This window comes from Tachyglossus aculeatus, chromosome 2, assembly GCF_015852505.1.
Source record: "Tachyglossus aculeatus isolate mTacAcu1 chromosome 2, mTacAcu1.pri, whole genome shotgun sequence".
Classification (NCBI taxonomy): Eukaryota; Metazoa; Chordata; class Mammalia; order Monotremata; family Tachyglossidae; genus Tachyglossus; species Tachyglossus aculeatus.
The window spans coordinates 20909918-20932766 of NC_052067.1; the positions used below are offsets into that span (position 1 = coordinate 20909918).

The 22849-nt window shown below is 47.2% G+C and overlaps 2 protein-coding genes across 3 annotated transcripts; one reads left to right on the plus strand and one right to left on the minus strand.

Annotated features, from left to right (window-relative positions):
* Nucleotides 1-1231: 1231 nt before the first annotated feature.
* LOC119939478 lies at nucleotides 1232-10517 on the minus strand. 2 transcript variants are annotated; one of them, XM_038759529.1, is made up of 4 exons: nucleotides 10452-10517; nucleotides 5126-5253; nucleotides 2788-5005; nucleotides 1232-2234 (listed from the first exon to the last, which is right to left on the minus strand). In XM_038759529.1, the coding sequence occupies exons 2-4, from the start codon at nucleotides 5242-5244 to the stop codon at nucleotides 2136-2138; spliced, it is 2436 nt and encodes an 811-aa protein (XP_038615457.1). In that variant the 5' UTR covers nucleotides 5245-5253; nucleotides 10452-10517; the 3' UTR covers nucleotides 1232-2135. The 2 variants fall into 2 exon arrangements, with proteins under 2 accessions (XP_038615457.1, XP_038615465.1); XM_038759537.1 differs by lacking the exons at nucleotides 1232-2234; nucleotides 10452-10517 and adding an exon at nucleotides 7226-7295 and having other exon boundaries at nucleotides 2330-5005.
* RPL14 (ribosomal protein L14) lies at nucleotides 10483-19662 on the plus strand. The gene is made up of 6 exons (XM_038759569.1): nucleotides 10483-10529; nucleotides 14091-14192; nucleotides 15337-15431; nucleotides 17453-17552; nucleotides 17639-17692; nucleotides 19424-19662. The coding sequence occupies exons 1-6, from the start codon at nucleotides 10527-10529 to the stop codon at nucleotides 19619-19621; spliced, it is 552 nt and encodes a 183-aa protein (XP_038615497.1). The 5' UTR covers nucleotides 10483-10526; the 3' UTR covers nucleotides 19622-19662.
* The last annotated feature ends 3187 nt before the right edge of the window (nucleotides 19663-22849 follow it).

Here is a 22849-nt window from a genome sequence, read left to right on the forward strand (position 1 = left end):
GAAGATGTGTAAGGCCCTGCAGCAGCCTTCTCACCAATCTCTTTACCTCCAGCTTCTCCCCACTTCAGTCCATACCCTGTGGTGCTACACGAATCACCCTGCAGAGTTGCTTGGCACTATCAGAAACTCCTTATCCCTGGCCTTGAGGCTCCCCACCAGTTGCCTCCATCTTATGCATCGGCTCTGTTCACCCGCTACTTCCCAGTTTGCACTGTTTTCCTCTCGCAAGCCCCTCTCCTAACCTACCTCGACTCTCCCGCTTCCACCTCCTAGCTCGGGCTATTCCCCCAGCCCAAGACTCCCTTTCCCCAAAATCCGCCAGGCCACCCAGGGCGCCTGACCTTTAAAGCCCTCTTAAAATTTTGCCTCTTCCAGGAGGCCTTTTCAGTCCCCAATGGTGTTAAACATATTAATATTAAATTATTAATTATTGTTAAATCATTGATACTGAATCGATATTAACATATTAATCCTCTCTGTGGACCCCTGGCACATATGTATATCTTTGATTCATTTACTTTACTAATCTGCACATTTCATCCCGCAATGCTTATACTGCTTCCTGCTTTATACTTGTTCTTCCTCCAACTTTCACGCTCTGAAAATAGTTTTGGTCTGGCCGCCCCCATTACGTGGTAAGGTCCTTGAGGGCAGGGAACGAGTCTTGCTACAGTTGTATGCTCCCAAGTGAAGAGTAGAGTGCCAGGCCCTTAACAGATACTCAATCAAAGCCATCAATTGAATGACTGATTACAGAAGAAGAGCATCTACAGGCAAAACTGGGCCTGAGGCAAGCTTCATGTTGGGCTTACAAGTTTATAGACCCTAGGGTTTTCCCTTGTTTCACAAAGACACAAAAGGAACCATCGAGGCAAGAGAGAATCAAGACAAGCAGGTTTCCCTCCAACTTCCCATAATGCCCCAGGTAAAGTACCTTCCTCTTCTTCCCCCGTGAGGGGACACACAAAATTTCCTTTAGTTGTCACCAACTTTAACTACTTAGCTCTTGAAATCCATGAAAGGATTTCCCATTTATGTTTTCTTGCTCCTTAACTTTTGCTTGTTTTCTTCTTGGTTTCTTTCCCCCACACATTCCACCTTTGTTTTTTCCCGTTTCTGGGCTCAACAGAGCCCTAAGCCTTGGTTTTAATTTCCTACAAAATTGAAGGCTTTAACTAGCTCTTGTACTGCTCTACGAGAACCTTTTTGAAAAGAACCATCCAAAACGTTGTAATGTAGCATTTATCATTTCAGTTACTGTGAAAAAAATCCATTGTGAGTTTAATATTATTAAATGAAAGAAACCTGGGGGACTTAAGAGCTCTGTTTACCTACAAGATGGAAGCGGCCCCCAAAGAGGAAGTTCAAGCTTCCTGACCAATACATTTCTGCATCCCTAGCATTATCTCCCTGCCAGCAGTGGCGTGAGTGTGGGGATGATGGATTTTAGACTAGGACCAGTGAGATCCAGTACTCACAGCAATGAATTGAGTGTCAGGATACCATCCTGGCCCAACACCTGGGGTTGGGATCCCCAGGAATTGCTCCTCCATCTGAGGTAGCTTCCCCAGGTCCAAGGAGCCCTTCCTACATCTTGCAGATCACCGCCACCACAAGCTAAATATCCCATTTCCGATTGCCCCCTTCCATCCAGGGACCTGAGCACTTCCTCAGGCAGTCCTGGACTTTGTCAGCGTGGGGTGTTCTGCATGGACTTGGGAAAGGAACACGGAGCTGGGAGTCAAGAAACTCAGGTTCTAACCCCAGCTTTGCTACTGACCTGCTGTGTAACTTTGGGCATGCCCCTTAACCTCTCTGGGCCTGTTTCCTCATCAGTAAAATGGGGAATCTGCTCTTCCTCAATCATCAGATGTGAGCCCTGGGAGGTAGAGGATGTTTGTCTGGGCTGATTATCTGGCCTCTATCCCAGTGCTAGGCACAGTGCTTGGCACAGAATAAGGGCGTTATACAAGCCACTTCACTGAACATAGCCACTTCAGGTTCTTTTATCCAGGTTCACCGTTCCACCCCATCCCTAACACGCCACTTCCATTAATTCTCCTCTCCAGCTCCCCTCCTTCCGGAGAATTACAGTTCTATTATTATGCCACCCACCTGCACAAAGCTTTCCTGGATCAATACCGTCTCTTTCCTGCATTAGACTTATTTAACAGCTTCGTGCCCTTCTGTGTTTCATCCAAAAGCATGGAGTCAACAGCATACAGGATATAGGGCTGGAGGAGAGAAAGACAGCGGTGAAGTCTCAATCTCGGTCATCAAATTGACAGGCAACTGCCAAATTCCAAAGTAGGAAACACACTATTGCACCAACAGTCACAATTGTAATTTGCGTCCAATGGCGCTGTCAATCTACACTGCTAAGATTAAAAATCAAACATTTAGCTCTCTCTCTAGGGGGTATGTAAGGGCTCCATAGGACACAACTCCCTTTGCCTTTGAAAAGCTCCTTTAAAACAGGACCGTATCAAATACTAAACATAGAAATCGAGTGTCAGACACATTTACCCTGCGATGGTCCATGCCCAGGTGCCATTATTTACAGGTACCATAATGTAGACCAATACCATGCCCATTGCTGCACTTTTCCAAGTGCTCAGTTCAGTGCTTTGCACCAAGTAGGGACTCAATAAATACCCTTATCACCCCGCCCCCCCCACCATTCCACAGCTACCCGGAGTCAGTTCAATTTTGCCCGAGTGGTTTTGAAAGCGACAAAACGCTCTGTTAGCGTAAGAAGCGGTCAAAATCCCCCAAAACGAGATCTACATCAACATCGATGTCCTGATGGACGTAAGTCAGAGCCAGTCCAGGCAGCCGACTCCCCCTCACTGAGTTTCTCTGACAGATTCTGACTCTCCTCAAAGCCCGCGATGACACCTCTCCGGCTGGGACGCTGATGGGCATGGTGGCCAGGACGGAGAGAGCCGCATTGATGTTGGGGTAACAGATGGGGTTTAAGTGCTGCAGAGCGGCCAGGATGCTACTGGGCTGCTCGTTCCTGGGGATGTCCATCCATTTTGCCCGCCACCTCTGCAGTTCTGCTTTAAAGCTGTCCAGGTTGGAGATGTCGCCCTTGAAAGCGTCATAGAGGGCTACCTCGGACTCGTCATTTTCCAGCAAAAGCAGCTTGTCGGGGACGAGGTACTGGGCAATGAACCGCGGAGAGCACTCCAGCAGTTGCTCCTGCAGTTCTGAAATGACATGGTCCAGAAACGGCACAAACAGATCCCGCCTGTAGCCCTCCTGGATGTCCTCAGCCGGGGGGCCGCACAGGGGGGCCGACCGCCCTCCGAGGCCCGGCGGAGATTCCTGGACCCCCACGGCATCGGCTAATCGCTTCGCTTCATCGTACAGCGACTCGAACCCCAGGTCGCCGTCGTCTTTCATTCTCCCGAACCTCTGAATGATGAGGTTGGCCTCGTCGGACATGTGGATGAGATCGGTGTCGGCACGCTGCATATCCAGGTGCAGAGATCGGGTGCACGCAAGGACGTGCTCAACACACACCAGGCTCATCAGGAAGTCAAACTTGGTGATCGAATATAAGAGTCTTTCAGCATCCCCACTGTCGTCTGTCAATTTCTGCAAAGCGCCCAGGACCGCTGCATATTTGGCTTTAAAGCAGCTTAGGGCGTCTACCCAGCTGAGGTGTTGGAGATTATCCTCCTCTTCTTCCTCTTCCTCTCCGGTTTCCCCGACCGTGTCCAGAAATTCCTGCAGGTCCCCAAGGCAGGGGCCGAAGCGCTCCATAGACCACTTCAGCACTGCAGTGACTTTCCCTAGCGTATCCAGCAGCTTAGCCACAGGCCTCACCGCACAGGACCGAATGATCGCCATGTTGAGCTCATGGGTCTTAGAGGCCGAGTATACGGCTTCGGGCAGGATGTCACAAATCCTCGCCAGCTGCCCACTCATGTGACTGCCCCCCTGGTAGCTGTAGCCTCTCAGCAGCTCTTTCCGCAAGCCCCAAGCTGAGATTTTCTGCAGAAAGAGCTCTGTCAGGCTCCTCTCTGTTGTGTCAAAGCCCTCTACAAAGTCAATCGGGTCTTCTCGAAGTTCCACCTGGCCCTCTCGGCTCCGGTGAACGTAACGCACGGAGAGGGCGATGTTCTCTTTCGTGGAAACGTCGGTGCTCCCATCCGCTATCAAACTAAAGAACGTGGCTGCTTTAACCCTCTCCAGAATCCTGCTCTGAATCTGGAGGCCTGTGAGGTCAGCAAGTTTGCTCTGCATCCATTCTGAGGTGTCCAAGGGGCCATATGGGGCGTGGCTGAGGTTCTCTTTCAAAACCGGGTCCAGTTCAGCCACATAATGTGTGATAGCATGCACCATCTTGGTGCTGTTCAACATCCCTCCCAGTAAAACATTCTGCCTCCCACAGAAGATGATGATTTTGACGATCTGTTTGAGGGCATGGCGGCTCCACCCTGTCAGTTTTTTCTCGTGCTCAAAGGCGACAAACAGCTCGGTCCTCGCAGCCGCCCGCCCGTGCTCTTTCGATTGGCTGTGTCTCTCCAGGACTTTCTTGCCGTTGGACCAATCTTTCAAGGGGGTGGAGACCAAAACTGCTTCCTTGCCGCTGTTGAACACAAAACAGGGTCCGCAGAAGACCCCGTCCAGATATGGCGAGTAGCGGGCAAACTTATACTCTTGGAGCAGCTGGGTGCTGCAGCGGCAATGCTTTTGGTTAGTTCCAGAGTCCATTAGTCTTTTTGGAAACTGGAAGTTTGAAGGTGGTACCCACTGGTTGACTAAAACGCCTCTCTTTTGCACATCACTCAGGCTCATGCGGTTCAACAAGCCAATATCTTCATCATTACTGATGTCCACTCGGTCCAGGGGTTTGCTCTCACCTCTGCTTACTGCTCTGGAGAGGGTCTGTTTGGCGATCGAGAGATCCAGGGCTTCTCCGTTTACAAGGTTCTCCTCAGAGCTCTTCCCGGATGTGCCTTCGGAGTCCGTGTCCTGTTCCGACTCTGAGGTCCTATAATTGCAAATGTGAAAACATATGGGTTTACTTATTTTTCTTATCGCTATCTGTCCTCTAGGGAGGTTGGCATTTTAAGTGGGTAAGTTGATGATTTTCCTTTCTTTGGGAACTTACAGGAGCAGAAAGGGAGTCACAGTTTTTGGGAGCTTCTGGTTCACCTCTGAAACGGGGTTTGATTTTTTTCTCTTCTGAGTCCCAGACGAATGTGTTATCGGCTGGGCTGACTCCTCCATCCTGTGCAACTGAGGGAGAAAACAAGACACAACTACTCAGTTGAAACAAAGATAATTTTCATTGCAAAGCAAGCTAGCCCCTATGGAGGTAATAATAATAGTAATAATAATCATGATATTTGTTAATATTTAGTGAGCGCTTACTCTGTGCAGAACACTGTAACAAGCACTTGGGAAAGTGAGTACTTTCCATGTGCCATGCGCTGGATACAAGAAAATCAGGTCAGGCAGAGTCCCTGTCCCTCATGGGGCTCACAGTCTAAGGAGGGGGGAGAAACGGTATCGAATCCCCATTTCATGGATGAGGCAGTGGAGACCCAGAGAAGTTAAGTGACTTTCTCAAAGTCACACAGCAGGCGAGTGACGGGGCTAGGATTAGAACCTGGATCTTCTAACTCCCCAGGCCTGGCCTCTTTCCACTAGGCTGTGCCGCTTTTGCTCTGAAGCAAACTCAGGCAGGCAGGTGGGGGGGGGGGGGGGTCCTTACTGGACATTTTTAAGATTTCATTCAATCGTATTTATTGAGCGCTTACTGTACTATGCGCTTGGGAAGTACAAGTTGGCAACATATAGAGACGGTCCCTACCCAACAGCTGGCTCACAGTCTAGAAGGGGGAGACAGACAACAAAACAAAACATATTAACAAAATTAAAAAAGAATAAATATGTACAAGTAAAATAGAGTAATCAATATGTACAAACATATATACAGGTACTGTGGGGAGGGGAAGGAGGCAAGGCGGGGGGGATGGGGAGGATCGGGAGAGGAAGGAGGGGGCTCAGTCTGGGAAGGCCTCCTGGAGGAGGTGAGCTCTCAGTAGGGCTTTGAAGGGAGGAAGAGAGCTAGCTTGGCGGATGTGCGGAGGGAGGGCATTCCATCATCATCATCATCATCAATCGTATTTATTGAGCGCTTACTATGTGCCGAGCACTGTACTAAGCGCTTGGGAAGTACAAATTGGCAACACACAGAGACAGTCCCTACCCAACAGTGGGCTCACGGTCTAAAAGGGGGAGACAGAGAACAAAACCAAACATACTAACAAAATAAAACAAATAGAATAGATATGTACAAGTAAAATAAATAAATAGAGTAATAAATATGTACAAACATATATACAGGGGCTGTGGGGAAGGGAAGGAGGTGAGATGGGGGGGATGGAGAGGCCAGGGGGAGGACGTGGGCCGGGGGTCGACGGCGGGACAGGTGAGAACGAGGTACAGTGAGGAGGTTAGTGGCAGAGGAGCGGAGGGTGCGGGCTGGGCTGGAGAAGCAGAGGAGGGAGGTGAGGTAGGAGGGGGAGAGGGGATGGACAGCCTTGAAGCAGAGGGTGAGGAATTTCTGCCTGATATGAAATGAATGAAACCGCCGCACTGGAAACCGGGCTTGTTGTAAACACCCAACACCTTAGTTGGGGACGAGGGAGTGGAAGGCCCTCGTCTAAATCAACCAGAAATAGCTTCAGGGGGGCAGGAAGAAGGAGAGGAAGCATCCGCGATTCTTTTAGACTGTGAGCCCACTGTTGGGTAGGGACTGTCTCTGTACGTTGCCAATTTGTACTTCCCCAGCGCTCAGTACAGTGCTCTGCACGCATGGGAAGCAGTGTGGCTCAGTGGAAAGAGCCCGGGCTTTGGAGTCAGAGGTCATGGGTTCGAATCCCGGCTCTGCCACATGTCTGCTGTGTGACCTTGGGCACAGCCTCAGTTCCCTCCTCTGTAAAATGGGGATTAAGACTGTGAGCCCCGTGTGGGACGACTTGATCGCCTTGTATCCACCCCCGGCGCTTAGAACAGTGCCCTGCACATAGTAAGCGCTTAACAAATGCCAACGTTATTATTATTGTTATTATAGTAAGGGCTCAATAAATACGATTGATGATGATCCGCGCGGAGACCACCCCCTACGTCGACTGCAAGAGGGGACGGGGAGACCATCGATCCAACCGGGTCGGGGCTGGGAAAATGAGGGGGGGGCGCCCACCGTCCACGGGGCTGGGCCCGCGGCAGGGACGACAACAGCGGGCCGCTCGGCGCCTTCTTCCTCCTCCTCCTCCTCCGATGATGCGGAGGCCGGCAGGAGCCGCGCATGCGCAGAGGGAGCAGGCCCCGGCCGGCGGGGGAGGGAGGGAGAGAGGGAAGGGGACGGGGCTAATCCCGACCAGGCCCCGCCGCCATCTTGCTCCCTGGCGTCGCTTGCGGCCTTCTTTCAATCAGTCATCATCATAATCAATCGTATCTACTGAGCGCTTACTATGTGCAGAGCACTGTACTAACCGCTTGGGAAGTACAAATTGCCAACACGTAGAGACAGTCCCTCCCCAACAGTGGGCTCACAGTCTAAAAGGGGGAGACAGAGAACAAAACCAAACGTACTAACAAAATAAAATAAATAGAATAGATACGTACAAATAAAATAAATAAATAGAGTAATAAATATGTACAAACATATATACAGGTGCTGAGGGGAAGGGAAGGAGGTAAGATGGGGGATGGAGGGGGGATGAGGGGGAGAGGAAGGAAGGCCTCAATCAATCAATCAATCGTATTTATTGAGCGCTTACTGTGGGCAGAGCACCGTACTAAGCGCTTGGGAAATACAAGTCGGCAACAGTGCCAAGCACTGTTCCAAGCACCGGGGTAGATACAAGGTTATCAGGTTGTCCCGCGTGGGGCTCACAGTCTTCATCCCCATCTTACAGATGAGGTAACCGAGGAACAGAGGAGTTAAGTGGCTCACCCAAGGTCACACGGCCTGACAAGTGGCGGAGTCGGGATTAGAAACCATGACCACTGACTCTCAAGCCCGGGCTCTTTCCAGTAAGCCACGCTGCTTCTCATATCATCATCATCAATCATATTTATTGAGCGCTTACTATGTGCAGAGCACTGGACTAAGCGCTTGGGAAGTACAAATTGGCAACATGTAGAGACAGTCCCTACCCAACAGTGGGCTCACAGTCTAAAAGGGGGAGACAGAGAACAAAACCAAACGTACTAACAAAATAAAATAAATAGAATAGATATGTACAAGTAAAATAAATAAATAAATAAATAGAGTAATAAATATGTACAAACATATATACATATATACAGGTGCTGTGGGGAAGGGAAGGAGGTAAGATGGGGGGTGGAGGGGGGACGAGGGGGAGAGGAAGGAAGGCCTCAATCAATCAATCAATCAGTCAATCAATCATACTTATTGAGCGCTTACTGTGTGCAGAGCACCGTACTAAGCGCTTGGGAAATACAAGTCGGCAACAGTGCCAAGCACTGTTCCAAGCACCGGGGTAGATACAAGGTTATCAGGTTGTCCCACGTGGGGCTCACAGTCTTCATCCCCATCTTACAGATGAGGTAACCGAGGAACAGAGGAGTTAAGTGGCTCGCCCAAGGTCACACAGCCTGACAAGTGGCGGAGTCGGGATTAGAAACCATGACCACTGACTCTCAAACCCGGGCTCTTTCCAGTAAGCCACGCTGCTTCTCATATACCACACGCTTGGGAAATACAAGTTGGCAACAGTGCCAAGCACTGTTCTAAGCACCTGGGTAGATACAAGGTTATCAGGTTGTCCCACGTGGGGCTCACAGTCTTCATCCCCATCTTACAGATGAGGTAACCGAGGAACAGAGGAGTTAAGTGGCTCGCCCAAGGTCACACAGCCTGACAAGTGGCAGAGTCGGGATGAGAAACCATGACCTCTGACTCTCAAGCCCGGGCTCTTTCCAGTAAGCCACGCTGCTTCTCATATACCACACGCTTGGGAAATACAAGTTGGCAACAGTGCCAAGCACTGTTCTAAGCACCGGGGTAGATACAGGGTTATCAGGTTGTCCCACGTGGGGCTCACAGTCTTCATCCCCATCTTACAGATGAGGTAACCGAGGAACAGAGGAGTTAAGTGGCTCGCCCAAGGTCACACAGCCTGACAAGTGGCGGAGTCGGGATTAGAAACCATGACCACTGACTCTCAAGCCCGGGCTCTTTCCAGTAAGCCACGCTGCTTATATATGTGAGAGGTCCTCGTGACCTCACGTACCCACATGTCTGGAGAAGCAACGTCAACGTGGCCTAATGGAAAGAGCCCGGGCCTGGGTGTCAGAGGACCTGGGTTCCAATCCCAGCTCTGCTGATTGCTTTTTGTGGGACCTTGGGCAAGTCACCTAACCCCTCCGGGCCCGTTACCTCATCTGTAAAATGGGGGAAAAAGCCGCCTCCGTCACCCGCGCCCACGCGGCCGGTGGAGGCATCTTGACAGGGCCAAGGTGTCTTGGCTGTGCTGATGTTGATGATGGTATTAGTTAAGCGCTTACTGTGTGCCAACCACTGTTCTAAGCACCCCCTGGTGGCTACTGGCAAATCGGGTTGGACATAGTCCCCGTCTCACATAGGGCTCACGGACTTAACCCTCATTTTACAGATGACACATCTGGGGCATAGGGAAGTGAAGTGATTTGCCCAAGGTCACACAGCAGCCAAGTGTCAGTGCTGGGATTAGAACCCACGCCCGTCCTCCCCCGGGCCTGGAATGCCCTCCCTCTGCCCATCCGCCAAGCTAGCTCTCTTCGTCCCTCCAAGACCCTACTGAGAACTCACCTCCTCCAAGAGGCCTTCCCAGACTGAGCCCCCTCCTCCCCCTCTCCATCCCTCCCGTCTTACCTCCTTCCCTTCCCCACAGCACCTGTATATATGTATATATGTTTGTACATATTTATTACTCTATTTATCTTGTACATATCTATTCTATTCATTTTATTTTGTTAGTATGTTTGGTTTTGTTCTCTGTCTCCCCCTTTTAGACTGTGAGCCCACTATTGGGTAGGGACTGTCTCTATATGTTGCCAACTTGTACTTCCCAAGCGCTTAGTACAGTGCTCTGCACACAGTAAGCTCTCAATAAATACGATTGATGATGATGATGATAGAGACTTTATTTATTTTATACATATTTACTCTATTTTATGTTGTCAATACGTTCTGTTGCCTGTCACCCCCTTCTAGACTGTGAGCCCGCTGTTGGGTAGGGCCCGTCTCTCTATGTTGCCACCTTGTACTTCCCAAGCGCTTAGTACAGTGCTCTGCACATAGTAAGCGCTCAATAAATACGACTGAATGAATGAATGAATGATGATCCGGAGGGAATCTAGGGCGGGCTTTTCCCAGCGCGCATGCGCATTGCTTTCCCCGACCCTTACGTGACGCGTACGTAGCACGTTTCCCTAGAGGTGGAGGGTTACGTTCCGCGCATGCGCGGTCCTCTCCCTTCTCGCTGAACGCCGACATGGTGAGTAGCCTTGCGTCGGGGCTCCGGGCCTGGCCCCGGTTTGGGACCCGATGGATCCCCCTCGCGGGAGGCGGCCTTAGGGAGCCAGGAGGAGGCAGGCCTGGGGTTGGAGAAGTCGCGGCGGGGAGAGGAATGGTTTCCCGGTATTCCAGAATCCATCCGCGCCGCTTGGGAAGTGTGCAGTGGCCGGGCCTGCGGGGGCTCCTGCGGCCGGCGCGCGTGCGCGGTGGCGCGTGGCCGGGGGGGGGGGGGGGGGTCCAGCGGGGGCAATCGGCTCGTGAGCGCCGCCATGTGGAGCTCCGAGAGCGACGCCGGGAATGGCCTGCAGCAGCCTGACCTGAGGTAAAGAGCACGCGCCTCAAAAGTCAGGGGTGCTGAGTTCTAATCCTGCCGCCTCCGCCTCAGGTAGGGGGGAGGGAATCCCTTATAATAATAATAATAATAATAATAATAGGGGCATTTATTAAGCGCTTATTATGTGCAAAGCACTGTTCTAAGCGCTGGGGAGGTTACAAGGTGATCAGGTTGTCCCACGGGGGGGCTCACAGTTTTAATCCCCATTTTACAGATGAGGGAACAAGCACAGAGAAGTTAAGTGACTTTCCCAACATCACACAGCTGACAATTGGCAGAGCCGGGATTTTTTAATATTTTTTTTAATTTCTTTTTATTGGTATTTGTTAAGCGCTTACTATGCGCAAAGCACTGTTCTAAGCGCTGTGGGGGGATACAAGGTGATCAAGTTGTCCCACGTGGGGCTCACAGTCTTCATGCCCATTTTGCAGATGAGGTAACTGAGGCCCAGAGAAGTTAAGGGACTTGCCCAAGGTCACACAGCAGGCCTGGGGTGGGGTCGGGATTTGAACCCACGACCTCTGACTCCAAAGCCCGGGCTCTTTCCTACTGGGCCACGCCGCTACTCTAAGTGGGTGAATGAAGGCATGAGTGAATCAATCGCATTTATTGAGCACTTAATGTGTGCAGAGCACGGGACCAAGCTCTTGGGAAGTCCAAGTTGGCAACATATAGAGACAGTCTTATGGGAGACATTCATTCATTCAGTCGTATTTATTGAGCGCTTACTATGTGCAGAGCACTGTACTAAGCGCTTGGGAAGTACAAGGTGGCACCATATAGAGACGGGCCCTACCCAGCAGCGGGCTCACAGTCTAGAAGCGGGTGACAGGCAACAAAACGTATTAACAAGATAAAATAGAGTAAGTATGTATAAAATAAATAAATAGAGTAATTAATACGTACAAACATATGCAGGTGCTGTGGGGAGGGGAAGGAGGTAAGGCGGGAGGGATGGGAGGGAAGGAGGGGGCTCAGTCTGGGAAGGCCACCTGGAGGAGGTGAGCTCTCAGTAGGGCTTTGAAGGAAGGAAGAGCGCTAGCTTGGCGGATAATAATACTCATTCATTCATTCAATCGTATTTATTGAGCGCTTACTGTGTGCAGAGCACTGGACTAAGCGCTTGGGAAGTCCAAATTGGCAACATTCAGAGACGGTCCCTACCCGACAGCGGGCTCACAGTCTAGAAAGGGGAGCCAGACAACAAAACAAAACATATTAACAAAGATAAAGTAAATAGAATAAATATGTACAAATAAAATAAATAAATGGAGTAATAAATCCGTACAAACATATATCCATATATACAGGTGCTGTGGGGAGAAGAAGGAGGAGGCTCAGTCTGGGAAGGGTTTCTTAATAATAATAATAATGATGGCATTTATTAAGCGCTTACTATGTGCAAAGCACTGTTTTAAGCACTGGGGAGGTTTCAAGGTGATCAGGTTGTCCCACGGGGGGCTCAAGTCTTCATCCCCGTTTTACAGATGAGGTAACAGGCCCAGAGAAGTGAAGTGACTTGCCCAAAGTCACACAGCTGACAAGTGGCGGAGCCGGGATTTGAACCCCTGACCTCTGACTCCAAAGCCCGTGCCCTTTCCATTGAGCCACGGATGTGCAGAGGGAGGGCATTCCAGGCCAGGGGGAGGACGTGGGCCGGGGGTCAATGGCGGGACAGGCGAGAACGAGGCACGGTGAGGGGGTTAGGGGCAGAGGAGCGGAGGGTGCGGGGCTGGGCTGGAGAAGGAGAGAAGGGAGGTGAGGTAGGAGGGGGCGAGGTGATGGACAGCCTTGAAGGCGAGGGTGAGGAGTTTTTGCCTGATGTAAAGTGACAGAAAACGGAGGCCTAAACATTGGGTCACTCCACAAGTTCAGATCACAAGGCCGAATGAATGCCTTCTAATAACAATATATATAATAATGGTGGCATTTATAAAGCGCTTACTATGTTCAAAGCACTGTTCTAAGCACTGGGTAGGTTACAAGGTGATCAGGTTGTCCCACGGGGGGGCTCACAGTCTTCATCCCCATTTTACAGATGAGGGAACTGAGGCACAGAGAAGTGACTTGCCCAGAGTCACACAGCTGACAATTGGCGGAACTGGGATTTGAACCCCTGACCTCTGACTCCAAAGCCCGGGCTCTTTTCCACTGAGCCACGCTGCTGTGAGCCCATTGTTGGGTAGGGGCCGTCTCTATATGTTGCTGACTTGTACTTCCCAAGTGCTTAGTACAGTGCTCTGCACACAGGAAGTGCTCAGTAAATACGATTGAAGGAATGTAAGCCCGGTGTGGGCAGGGATTGTCCCTCTTTATTGCCGAATTGTACTCTCCAAGCGCTTAGTGCAGTGCTCTGCACACAGTAAGCACTCAATAAATACAATTGAGTGAATGACTTACATTTCTGTAGAAGTGAATTGTTGACCTCATTTCCTTCCCTTCGTCCCCCCCATTGTCTTTATAATAATAATGTTGGCATTATTATCCCCCCAATCTTACCTCCTTCCCTTCCCCACTGCACATGTATATATGTTTGTACATAGTTGTTACTCTGTTTATTTATTTTACTTGTACATATCTATTCTATTTATTTTATTTTGTTAGTATGTTTGGTTTTGTTCTCTGTCTCCCCCCTTTTAGACTGTGAGCCCACTGTTGGGTAGGGACTGTCTCTATATGTTGCCAACTTGTACTTCCCAAGCGCTTAGTACAGTGCTCTGCACACAGTAAGCGCTCAATAAATACAATTGATGATGATGATGATGATGATGATGATGATTTGTTAAGTGCCTACTATGTGCCAAACACTGTTCCAAGCGCAGGGGTACATACAAGGTAATCAGGTTGTTCCACATAGGGCTCACAGTCTTCATCCCCATTTCACAGATGAGGTCACTGAGGCCCAGAGAAGTGAAGTGACTTGATCGAGGTCACTAGTGTAGGTGATAGTGGCTGGTCATTTTTACCCTTGACTGTGGAAAGAGCCTTGGGTGGGCCCAGCCGGGGCTGGTGTTTTGCAGTGTACGAACAAGGCTGCTAGGTGGAGGTTGCTATTATGCGTGGCAGTGCCACTGTCAATGGATTTGATAGAGAAAGCCCAGAAAATGAGTGCAGGCTGCCCTCTACACGTCTCCATGTTCCATGCCTAGTTGACTTTAGCTTTAGTAGTTTGGTGACTTTTATAACAAACTCTGGACCCTTTTACAGGTATTCAAGCGCTACGTCGAGATTGGCCGGGTGGCCTACATTTCCTTCGGCCCACATGCCGGGAAGTTGGTGGCAATAGTGGACGTCATTGACCAGAACAGGGTAGGTTCAGAGTTGGTTTGCAATGGTCGGTTTGCTGCCTCCTGCACTTTCACAAATGAGATTTTCATGCATATCATAATTGAGCCCAGTTTTTCTAGGGCCAGAAGTTGCTTCTTGGGAATTCTTAGCCCTTTGGGAGCAGCATTAACAAGGCCAGTTCTTACATCAGTGTAATATATATATATTACACTGATGTATATATATATGTATATCCTGTATATATGTTTGTACATATTTATTACTCTATTTATTTATTTTATTTGTACATATCCTATTTATTTTATTTTGTTAGTATGTTTGGTTTTGTTCTCTGCCTCCCCCTTTTAGACTGTGAGCCCACTGTTGGGTAGGGACTGTCTCTATATGTTGCCAATTTGTACTTCCCAAGCGCTTAGTACAGTGCTCTGCACATAGTAAGCGCTCAATAAATACGATTGATGATGATGATGATGATCAGTGTAGTATTAGTGCAGTTGGTGTTGAAATGAACAAGAGAAAGGCTTTTTGGGATGATGATGATGATGGTGGTGGTATTAAGTGCTTACTGTGTGTCAAGCACTGTTCTAAGCGCTGGGGTAGATACAGGGTAATCCAGCTGCCCCACTTGGGGCTCACAGTCTTAATCCCCATTTTACAGATGAGATAATGGAGGTACAGAGAAGTTACACAAAGTCACACAGCTGACAAGTGGCAGAGCCGGGATTAGAACGACCTTCGACTGCCAAGCCTGCGCTCTTTCCATTGAGCCATGCTGCTTCCAGTCAGTACTGTGTGCAGAGCGCTATTAATTGGGTACTCTTTATTGGAGTAGAGGACCCGTGCTTTTTTGGAATGGGATGGGGTGAAATTGCTTGGGTATTCCAAAGGTGTCTTTCAATTCAAGAGGACCCACTTAACTGGTTGTTAATGAGCTGCTCTAATTTGAAGAGTGGATGGTAGTGCTCCACATTCATCTACCAATCAGTGGTATGAATTGAGTGCCTGCAATATGTAGAAAACCGAACTAAGCATTTGGGGGAAGTCATTACATATAGAGGATATAATTTCCACTCTGTCAACATGGCGATTGCCAGTGTTCATTGTTAATCTTGTGAATCAGTCCTTGCTGAGTATGAATGAATCTATATTTCCTTGAATGTTGTAGGCTTTGGTTGATGGCCCCTGCAGTGGTGTGAGAAGACAGGCTTTGCCCTTCAAATGCATGCAACTCACTGACTTCGTTCTCAAATTTCCGCACAGGTGATTTAATCCTTCTAGTTGAGCAGTCTGTGGAAAAACTGCCGTGCAGATTTTCATACTGTCTTCCAGCTGAAGTGTATTGATTCTCAAGAAATTTTAAAACACCGGACAAAAAGCAGTACTCGTGGTCCTAGGAAATTTCCAGTGTGACCATTTATCCATTGGGAGATCTTAAATTCGTGATTTTGCCTTTGCTTTCAGGGCATTGGATTGATCCATCTCCTCATCTTGTCTGTGGTTGCTCTGGTGTAGCTCAACTTCTAAGCTTTGGCCACTCAGCTTCGATCTCTGTCTAGCCCAGCCGCAGAACTCACTTGTAGACAACTGCTCCAGGGTTTACATGGTGGTTGATCCTGTCTTTATCGTTTAGTCAATTAATCAAGTGGTCACTTTGTGCAGAGCACTGTAGTAAGAACTTGGGAGAGTCCGGTACAGTTGGTAGACACTACCCATGTCCTTGAGGAGCTTACATGTGGCGAACAGGTGGTGCTGATGAAACTGCTCTACAAACTGGTTATGTTGGGTATATCCGCTACATTCTAAGTCTGTAGCTTGGTTTCCCGAAAAATGCTGGTATTTTTCTATTTCTTCTTCATACCTGAGGTAGCAGGACCAGAAATGAACAATAGTTTTCAGGTCTGGTTCCAATGAATACCTTTGGTTGGGATCAGACTGTGTGGTATGTGACCCTGAGAGGCTTTAGACAGATTTTCAAATCTGTGCTTTGTTGATCTGTTGTGGGCTTTGTGTGTCCTTCCAGGTCACAATCATCAGTTTTTAGCAGTTCATGATGACTGTCGAGGACTTTGGATGATGTTTACGCCCTGTTGAGTTTAATTTCCCAAGGGATCAGAAACAGTTTAGCACAAGCTTCTGGGTGTATCTGCCCCTCCAGCATGGCTACAAAAAATAGATTGACTAAGGTCTCACCTGTACACAGCCTGATTTACTCATTTAGTGTGGGGAATGGCTCTGACATGGTATTCATTGATTATAACCATACTGACTGAGTCAACATCAAGCTGTAGTCTTGGACTCTTCATGAAATGTGGGTGCCCGCAACTTATCCAGTAGCATCCAAGACCCAAGCCTAATGATGGTGTCTAATGTTACAAAGAATGTTATTCTTCAGGGTAGTGACCTGGGTTAAAACTGGCATAGTTTTGAAATCTTTTGCTGTTTTACTTTTGAACTAGCTTTGGTTGTATCAGCAGTTTTCAGATTTGCAGCAGGCTCAGCTATACCTCCTGTCTTCAGTAAGAGAGAACTGTTGAAACTACCAGTGACCGAGGATATGGGTGTGGATTATCCAAGGTTTTTTCCATTCCTCCCAGTGCTATCTTTTGGGTCAAATTTTTGGTTGTGACCCATCCCAGGAAGGGAGAGCAGACCCTCAGTTATTGTGACAAAAGCTGTTTCTGCTAGAGGTGTGTTGGGTGTGGTTAGAAGCAGAAGCCATTGACTAGTTTGTGGCTTTATATTTAAAGTCCAGTGTCATTTAGGGGGAGATTAATCAGTGGTATAATAAATATGGTATTTGTTAAGCACTTACTGTGTTCCAGGCTCTGTACTAAGCTCTAGGGTGGATACAAGCAAATCAGGTTGGACACAGTCCCTGTCCCACATGGGGCTCACAGTCTCAATCCCCATTTTACAGATGAAGTAACTGAGGCATGGAGAAGTGAAGTGACTCGCCACGGTTAAACAGCAGACAAGTGGTGGAGCTAGGATTAGAACCCATGACTTTCTGACTCCCAAGTCCGTGCTCTATCTGCTACGCTGTGTGTAAAGCACTGTAATAAGTATTTGGGAGAGTACAGTACAACAGAGTTAGCAGACGTGCTTCCTGCCTGCAGTTAGTTTAGAGTCTGGAGGGGCTGAGCCTCTGTCTGCCAGTTGGGTATGCCCATTTGGAAACCAACCGTGGTCAGTTACATTCGCAGCAGTGAGGAGGCTATCACATTGGGTTTGATGAAAACTTGGGTCCATCTGGAGATTAATCTGTTTGGCTTAACTTTCAGTGCTCGTCAGAAGTATGTTCGAGCTGCTTGGGAGAAGGAAAAGATTAACGAGAAATGGACAGCTACGAGATGGGCCAAGAAGATTGAAGCCCGAGAAAAGGTTTGGGTTTTTTTTTTCTAATTTTTAGCTTGAATAGTTCCAATATTTTGAAGTTCAGGAAAACTTAGCTTTTGTTTTTTCACCAGAAAGCCAAGATGACAGACTTTGATCGTTACAAGGTCATGAAGGCAAAGAAAATGGTAAGCGGTCAAATTTTAAGCTCTTTGAATGGTTTGGTAATTTCCAAAGTTGTGGATGTAGTGGAATTTTTTAGTTTCATTAGAGAGAATCAGTGTGCGTCTTTTTAAAACTGTCAAACTCACTGCTACCTCGTCTGGAAGGCTAAAATCAATCAGTGGCATTACTGTTGCTCATCGACCTCTGCATCAAACAGAAACTCCTTACCATCGGCTTTAAAGCAGTCAGTCACCTTGCTACTATCCTACAACCCAGCCAACATACATGGCTCTACTAACGCCAACGTTTTCACTGTACCTCTATTATCACCAACCTCTCGCTCACGTCCTGCTTCTGGCCTGGGACGCTTCTCCTTTTTCACATCTGACAATTACTTTCTCTGACTGAGCCCCTTTTCCTTTGTTCCTCCTCCATCCCTCTGCTCTATCCCCTCACGGCCTCACAGCACTTGTGTATATATGTATATACATATTTATTATTCTATTTTATTAATTCTGTGTATATGTCTATAATTCTATTTATATTGATGCCTGTCTACTTGTTTGTCTCCCCCATTCTAGATTCTGAACCCGTTGTTGGGTAGGGATTGTCTCTATTTTTTGCCAAATTGTACTTTCCAAGCACTTAGTACAGTGCTCTGCACACAGTAAGCATTCAGTAAATATGATTGAATGAATTAATGCCTTCAAAGCCTTATTGAAGGCACATCTCCAGGAGGCCTTCCCTGATTTCCTTGTTTCTTTTCCCACTCCCTTCTGCATCGCCCTAACTTGTGCCCTTTATTCACTACCCCTGCTCCCAGCCCTACAGCATTTATGTTCATAAGTGATTTACATTAGTCTCCCCCTCTAGACTGTAAGCTTGTTGTGGGCAGGTAATGTGTCTGTTATGTTATACTCTCCCAAGCACTTGGGACAGTCCCTTCACACAGTAAGCACTAAATAAATACAATTGATTGGCTGATTATGTGGAGTACTATATTAAGCGCTTGGGAGAGTACAACAGAGCTGAACATTTCCTGCGTACAAGGAACTCACAATCTCAGGCAAGGACAGTCATTAATATAAATAAATTACAGATATGTACATAAATGTTGCACAGCTGTGGGTACTTAAAGGGCATAGAATGAAAAGGAATGGGAAGGGAATCACTGAGAAGCTCCTTGAATCCCTAAAACTGGGTTTTACCCTGAGGCAGAGATCCGACACCTTAATCATAGCAGACCAGTCGTTTGTACTGGATCAAACTGGAAAATAAACTTTTGGAAGGATGCACAATATGAGTTTTCACTGAATGAAATAAGAATGTTCCCTTCTGGCACCCTGCCAGCAGTTGTGTTTGCCCCATTTGAGGATGGGAATGCTCCAAGGGTGGGATTTGTGCCTTTTACTTCATATGTTCCCCAAGCTTCACCACGTCACAGATACTTCTGCGGCTGGAACAGATCAATCAATCGTATTTATTGAGCGTTTACTGTGTGCAGAGCACTGTACTAAGTGCTTGGGAAGTACAGGTTGGCAACATATAGAGACAGTCCCTACCCAACAGTGGGCTCACAGTCTAAAAGGGGGAGAGATAGTAGCTGCAAGGGTTAGAAGCGGGTTTGTGATGTTCGACTGAATTTATGGGCATTTGATGTTGGAAGGGAAAGATGGGATTCAACAGGAGCATTTCTGTCAACTTTAGTGCTATCTTGTATATAACCAGGTGCATTTGTTTTTCCACTATTCCAGAGGAACAGAATCATCAAGCATGAAGTTAAGAAGCTCCAAAAGGCACCTTCCAAGAGAGCAGCTGCCAAAAGAGCCGCTGCCAAGAAGGCATCTGTCAAGGAGGCCCCTGTCGAGAAAGCACCTGTCCAGAAAGTCCCTGCCAAGAAAGCCCCCGCCAAGAAGGCCCCCGTCAAAAAGGCCCCTGTCAAGAAGGCATAAGGAGCTTTCATGAATCAAATAAAATTCCTGTTTGATATGTAGCAAACATCTCCTTTTTCCTTTATCAGTTCAGAAAACACTTTGATCGGAAGCTTGATCCTTATTGCAAGTAGTCGCTTAGGTACATTTGAAATGTTCTTGGAGCTTCACTAAAACCCTGCAAGGAGAATGAAGTGTTCCCTGTTGGTCTAGCAGTTTCCCAGGTGCATTCAATCAGTAGCATTTGTTGAATGGCATCTTTGTGCAGAGCACTGAACTAGGCACTTGGGGGAGTGCAATAGGATAAATGTGTTTTGTATTCTGATGGAGAAGTTTATATCAGCTAAGGCTTTATATCAGGAAGCTTATTTGATCAACCTTATCCTTGGTGTACCTCCCCGTCACCAAAAATCCACAATTATCCAGCCAGTACAGGCATGATGCCACTGAAATAGTGCTTGGAAGTTAAATCATCATCATCATCAATCGTATTTATTGAGTGCTTACTGTGTGCAGAGCACTGTACTAAGCGCTTGGGGAGTACAAGTTGGCAACATATAGAGACAGTCGGATCTACATTATCAAGACTATAAGCTCGCCATGGGCAAGGACTGTGTCTACCAACTCAACTCTCCCAACTGGTTAGTATGATGCTTACACACAGTAAGCACTCAATAAATGCCATTGGTTGATTTAATGTGAAAGCTAGTTCCATTTTCGCAACCAAGACATGAGGAAGAACCGAGCTAAATTGATTTGTGTAGGTGCTGTGTCCGAAGTGAGCCACAAGGTGGTGCCCTCGGTCACACTGGGTTTAATTCCTTTAAAATTAGGTGAGCTTGCTGTGTGGCATTTCCAACACAGTACATTTGGAATATTCTTGGTTGTTACCCTCCCCCAAATCTTGGGCGGTAATGAAGTGGAACTTCATTAATCCCGGCTCCACCGCCTGTCTGCTGTGTGGCCTTGGTCAAGACGTTTTACTTCTCTGTGCCTCAGATTCCTCATCTGTAATATGGGGGTGAAAACAGTAAGCCCCATATTGGACAGGAACTGTGTCCAACCCGATTTGCTTGTATCTATCTCAGCGCTTAGTAGAGTGCCTGGCACATAGTAAGCTTTTAACAAATGCCATAATAATAACTTGGTAGTAATGATCTTTTGGCGGAGAGAATGGGATTCAGGCTGAGGGAAAAGTCGGTGGTAGACAGGTTAACGTGCACTATTGCATTTAGCATTTGTACCATAAAGTGGTTTGGCCTCTGATACAGCAAGATTTTAGAGACAGTGATGATTTAGTTGTCACATAATGAATTCTTGACCTGTTTGTGCTCTCAAGTGTTGCACTGAAAGAAGTGTTAAGATGAAGCAGCATTTGGAAAATAATTTATAATGAACTGAGTACATCTTATCCCATTGTCTTATCTGTCCAACCAACTTCGGGGGAGTTTTTTTTTAAATTCAGAAACAAATCTACCAGTTATCCCAAGGGAGTTCCAGCAAGGATAGGGATGGGCAGGAGGGTTTGTTCAAACGCAAAATTAAGTGCCAACGGAACGGATTCTAATTCAATCCATCGGTCGGGTAGTGATGAAAGGAGGGTCATCTCAGAAAATGTGAGGTAGTCACTGGTACTGCTTTATGTTGACAGAATAAAAGGCACCCTGATAGGAAACTTCAAAAATAAAGCCAATTAGTACTTTTTCCCTACATAATACTGACCACAGAGTAGAAAAGAGCACATGTTTGTCTAGTTTTTAAAGGCATTTATCCTAAAAATCTTGGGATTTGAGGAATCAAATGTACAGATGATCCTTGAAAACCATGAGTCAGGAATGAGATACCTAGCACATTGGAGTATCCCTAATTTAGTGTTTATCTTGTTCATGACACTAGGAGGTTAGCAATGTTCATACTCTATCTGGCAGGGACATTAAATAATTTGGTTATACTTCATATTAATTTATTTTGGTCCAGGCTTTACCTATCACTAATAATTTTTCTATGATGTTTAAACGTTTACTATGTGCCAGGCACTCTTCTAAGCACTGGGAGAGATACAAGGCAATCAGGTTTGACAAAGTCCATGTCCACCATGGGGCTCCAGCGTGGCCTAGTTGAACGATCATGGGCCTCGAAGTCAAAGTAACTGGGTTCTAATTCTGAATCCACCACTTGTCTGCTGAGTGACCTTGTACAAGTCACTTAACTTTTCTGTGCTCAGTTCCCTTACCTGCAAAATGGGGATTCAATACTTGTTCCCCCTCCTACTTCGACCGAGCTCCCTGTGGAGACCCAATTATCTTGTATCTACTCCAGGGCTTACTCAGTACAGGGTTTGATACATAAGTGCTTAAAAAATACCACTAGTATTTTAATTATCATCCCCACTTTACAGATGAGGTAACTGAGGCCCAGAGAATTTAAATGACTTGCCCAAGGTTACACAGCATGCAAGTGGCGGAGCCGGGATTAGATCCCAGGTCCTGATTCCCAGTCCATGCTCTATCCACTAGGCCATGCCGCTCTCTGTGGAATCAGATTGTGGAAGCACTGTGCCAACCACTGTACTAATTAGATCAGACACACTTCCCTGTCCCATATGGGGCCCGCAGTCAAAAGGCAAGAGAAGGTATTGAATCCCCATTTTCCAGAGGGAACTGAAAAATGGAGAATTTGAGTGGCTTGCCCAAGATCACAAAGCAGGCAAGAGGTGGAGCCAGGACTAGAACCCTTATTCTCTTTCCACTAGGCCATGCTGACTCTTGTGGGTCTAGTAATAATAATTTTGATATTTGTTAAGCGCTTACTATGTGCAAAGCACTGTTCCAAGTACTGACAGATTTGGGAGAAGGAAGAAAGAGGACTCTCCATTAATTAGAAAAGTTCATTTACTTTAATGTTTTTTGAATTACTGTGCCAATCTCAAAAACACAAAAATGCATCTCCAAAAATTGTCTGGGCCTTGAAAAGCTACTTCCACTTCTCTCAAGGGTCAGAACTTCATGGAAAGCTGAGCAAACTTCCACTATCTCTCATTAGGTATGAGTATTCATCCTCAGTGACATAGGTTTTAGTGAAAGTCATAAGGTAAATTCTTTTTTCACCAGATCAAATGACCTAGTTTCTTATGGTTGTGATTGTTTCCCCTAGAGCCTCAAGGCCTGAAAATACTTATTTGTGTGATTTTATTGCTGTGTGTGTGTGTGTGTGTGTGTGTGTTTGTTTCACTGCTTACTTTTGCCAGAT

What these genes read in the sequence shown, in the direction of transcription:
- LOC119939478 (XM_038759529.1), bottom strand. Translation starts at nt 5,244, where the DNA reads ATGGAGGAGTCAGCCCAGCCGATAACACATTCGTCTGGGACTCAGAAG. An exon ending in GTGACTCCCTTTCTGCTCCT is followed by an intron (nt 5,006 to 5,125) that starts GTAAGTTCCCAA and finishes TTGCAATTATAG; the next exon opens with GACCTCAGAGTCGGAACAGG. An exon ending in ATCAGGACATCGATGTTGAT is followed by an intron (nt 2,235 to 2,787) that starts GTAGATCTCGTT and finishes TCTCTCCTCCAG; the next exon opens with CCCTATATCCTGTATGCTGT.
- RPL14 (XM_038759569.1), top strand. An exon ending in GTTCTCAAATTTCCGCACAG is followed by an intron (nt 15,432 to 17,452) that starts GTGATTTAATCC and finishes CTTAACTTTCAG; the next exon opens with TGCTCGTCAGAAGTATGTTC. An exon ending in TCATGAAGGCAAAGAAAATG is followed by an intron (nt 17,693 to 19,423) that starts GTAAGCGGTCAA and finishes CCACTATTCCAG; the next exon opens with AGGAACAGAATCATCAAGCA.